This window comes from Triticum aestivum, chromosome 2D (assembly GCF_018294505.1).
Source record: "Triticum aestivum cultivar Chinese Spring chromosome 2D, IWGSC CS RefSeq v2.1, whole genome shotgun sequence".
NCBI classification, from domain to species: Eukaryota; Viridiplantae; Streptophyta; class Magnoliopsida; order Poales; family Poaceae; genus Triticum; species Triticum aestivum.
In genome coordinates, this window is record NC_057799.1 from 536,379,124 (window position 1) to 536,383,227 (window position 4,104).

Sequence of the window (4,104 nt, forward strand, 5' to 3'; positions counted from 1 at the left end):
CGTGAAGATGAAATAAAAATTCTCGCTGATATGTACTTGTCCTGATGTGCCGTCAAGTATCGTCGAAGGACGCGTGGAGACGTATACTACAATACAAATGAAATTTTTCTATAGTTTTTGTAGCGGAAATCTGGATGCCCACAACATTCAGTTTGTGCACATTGAAGTGGGTTCGGAGTCCTAGACGTTGCAAAGTCCCATGTGTCTGCATGGGGTCTCAACCCGTTTGCATGTGCTGTACTAGTATGTGCACTTTTCGAGTATAATCTTTCCACAGCAAAATCAACTAGAGAGTCAAAACACAACAAGGTTTACCTGGCTTCTGGCTTCAACGAGGAAGGGGTGATGATGACGACGTGCTTTTGACTCGCTTCAGTGTTTGTAGTTGTCGCGCTAGGTGGGCTACGGATCTGGATGTATTTTTTACTTCAGGTGTTCTTTGTATTATCTTGACAGTTGATGAATACATCATAAGTTTTCCTAAAAAAAGCCCTAAGGAGTCAAAACAATAAAGGTACTCCAATCTTAACGATATGCAAAATAAGGCAATCCGATGAACAAATACATGCGAATTGGTAAAACAAATCTTGCATGCACGTAATTGCTACTAGTGCAACACCGTACACATCACCGGTAAATCCTAGCCATCGGTTTATTTATTTTTCTGACCGCAATCCTAACCATGGATCTAAATTCAACGAGAAGTTGAACCGTCAAGATCGCTGGCCGGGGTGCTGGTCTCAGTCTCTCAGACCGAACTGGTAGCCATCTTCGTCCCTCCTTCCTCCTCGCGGTCACCTTCGCCATCCTCGGCGACGAGCCCGTCGCCCTCCTCCTCCCTATCCCACTCCTTGTAGACGTCGAGGAAGTAGAGCGTGCAGACCATGGCGACGCATGCGGCGAACATGGGGATGGGCCCGAAGAGCCAGAGGAACACCGGGCATGAAAAGTAGAATGCGCGGACGCCGAGCGACCAGAAGTAGCTGCCGCGGTTGAGTGTGGAGGTGACGTAGTCGATGGCGAGGCCGGGGCGGTGATGGCGGTGCGCCTGGAGCGGCACGTTGACGAGGACGCCTGTGTGGCTGTAGTACCGGATGGACTGCACGTTGAGGAGGAACGCCACCAGGAAGCAGACGAGGATGTCCAGGAACTTGACGGACAGCGCCGCCTCCCCCGCCGCGCCCAACACGATGTTGTTCTTGCTGTTGTTCTGGGCGGAGCTGGCGGTGCCGGAAAAGAGGCCGTGGGCGGCGCCGCTCGCCATGAGAGCTGCGACGAGGGAGCTGAGGGTGATGGCGACGGAGGCAAGCACGGAGGAGTCCATGATGGCGTTGCGCATCGTCTGCACCGCTAGCACGGCGTGCTTCCCCGAGGGGTCCTCCATGATGTGGCGCACCCAGATGCGGCGGTTGATGGCGTTGATACCGATGACGGTGGTGGCCGGGCGTCGCCGGATGCGGAGGAGGAGCCACAGGTGGTACCCCACCATCACCGCCAGGCCCAGAGGCACCAGCACGTAGTCCAGGCGCTGCTCCGACTTGCTGCCCATTGCTTCTGCTCCTCCTGCCGCTCCTACACCGGAGGCGTATGTTAGCGACTGAGGTAGCTGAGCTGCCGAAGGAGTGCACTAAATATATAGTAGTAGGAGCTAGCAGTGCTAAGAATTTATTTGTCAATTAAATCTCACATAGAAATTGGCAACGTCTTGGACCTTGCACCTATTTTCATATGCGAACGCATGTGTAGTAGTAAATGTGATGGGCACGTGAACTGTAAACGTGGTTACAGTTACAGGTAAGCGTATCCCTTCTTCCTCCAGCTCGTCTCCTTCTCTTGACCGCCGTACAGACCGCCGGCCGAACCGCCTGCCACCACCACCCGCGGCCGACAGTGCTCCCGCGCAGCCTCGCTGCTCTGCCCTTCACGGAACCACCTCCCATCGTCATGCGGGCATCATCCCCCGCCATCCCTCTAGCCCGTGCAATGATCGGTTTTTTCTCCGGCGAACCAGCATCACGGCCGTGCTGCCGTCCCCACCCTAATATAGATGATGGGTAGCCTGCCGAGCTTCTTCCTCGCCTCCGGCGAGCTTATCCCTTCACTCCTACGAGCTTATCCAAAATTCACTGACCCAAGTTCAGAAATTAGAAGAATGACATGTCTCCCTCTGTAAAGATATATAAGAGCGTCTAGATCATCACATTTAGTGATCTAAACGTTTTTATATTTCTTTATGAAGGGAGTAGCTATTGTGGTAAACATACTATTCAACTATGGGGATAAAAGAGTGAATTCCAGTTTTTGGCAACCTATTTTTTTAGAGAGAATTTTTTGATCTATTCACAATCAATCATGACAGTACAAGAGCACTAGAAATATATAATAAAAAATACAACTGGATCCATATACCACCTAGTGACGACTACAAGCACTGGAACAAGCTAAAAACGCACCCCCATCATCACTCCTCCTTGATGGAGTCAGACAATCTTGTTGGAGTATAAAATTGCAAATTGCCTCATTTAAATTTTCTCTATGGGTGTGGCTAGGTCTCAGTCGACTGAGACTTAACCAAGTCTCAGTCAAATGATATAGTATGTAAGAAGAAAAGGAAAAACTGAAAATAATTTTTTTTTACGAATCTCCATGCAAAATCAAAGTAAGATAGCATCGACTGAGACATAATGAAGTCTCAGTCGACTGAGACTTAGCAAAACTGTTTTTCTATCTAGTTTTAGTTTTTACCGCATTTAGCGATCTATCAGGTGGGTACGGTCGTTAAGTACATATGGCTTCTTCTGGCGTGTTTTTTTCACGCTAGAACCAGTCGAATTCGAATGAGTTAGCAAGGCACAGTAGTTAATGACCCACGGGCTTTGCATGATTATTTCCTTCTTCACCACACAAGTAACTCCATGTTCATTACTTTGATCTCATTCTTCTTTACCGTGTTTAACTCCGGGTAGTCCATTGTACTGCACACAACTCCATTTACGGTTTGTTCAGTGAAAAACGCTAGGGGAACTATCTGCGAACTAAAATACTTTAAAAGGGGTAAAAATTGCAAGTTAAATGGGGTAATCTTGATGAAAAGCTGCTAAAGGTAATTCACGGAAAAAAGATTGAAGTATTCTCTCCGTTTCTTTTTAGTCTACATATAAAATTTGTCTGAAGTCAAACTTCACAAAGTTTGACCAACTTTATACTCCTTCTCATCCATATTACTTGTCGCTCAAATAGATGTATCTAACACTAAAATAAATATAGATACATCCGTTTAAGCGACAAGTAATATGGATCGGAGGGAGTAGAAAAAAATCAACATTCATAGTACGAAATTAATACCATTAGATCCATAATGAAATCAATTTATACATATAACTTTATTGTAGATGTTGAAATTTTCTAATATAAATTTGATCAAACTTTGCATCATTTGACTTCAAACAAATCTTATATGCAGAGTAAAGAAAATGAGAGAGTATAAGGTAAAAGATGAATTCGTCCAAAATAAAGTAGACTGGGCATTAATTTTAAAAGATATTTTTAACAGAGATGTCAAAAATCAGCTAGAGTTAACTGTATACAAAGGGGAGAGGCGATTTGGCTCCCGAGCTCATCTACACCCGCCATAAACAGTAAAATCATAAAAATATTAAGAAATGATTAAAAAAATCTGATTTTTTATTTGCATGGATGATGTTTGCATGAACTGTTCGGATAATTTTTTTTTTGCTGAGAGATACTCAGATGTCCAAATGAGCTGAAATTTGACACGGACCTCACGCACTGAAACATCTTCCATGCAAAAAACTAGTATTTTTTGAATTTGTTAGTATTTTACTATTCATAAGGTGCAGATGAGTTCAGGCTCATAGATGAATATTCGTAAAGCAGCTATTGCCATTCTTCGTTTCAAAAGTCAAATGTGCAGCTTCTAAAGTCTGATCCTGTGTGAGAGATTCGCGCATCTCCGCCCTCCGTCAGTGAAACTGCGATAGTGACGTGTGCTAAGATCCACCGAAAGAAACAAGAGTACGTTCACTTGTACATGACATATCTTCTTTCTTTAGAAATACAGTACATAGACACACACGTCACATA

General features: G+C 44.9%; 1 protein-coding gene across 1 annotated transcript; it reads right to left on the reverse strand.

The window, feature by feature from the left end:
- Positions 1 to 509: 509 nt before the first annotated feature.
- LOC123049832 (uncharacterized) lies at positions 510 to 1,584 on the reverse strand. Its single transcript, XM_044472698.1, has one exon. The coding sequence runs from the start codon at positions 1,547 to 1,549 to the stop codon at positions 749 to 751; it is 801 nt and encodes a 266-aa protein (XP_044328633.1). The 5' UTR covers positions 1,550 to 1,584; the 3' UTR covers positions 510 to 748.
- Positions 1,585 to 4,104: the final 2,520 nt, after the last annotated feature.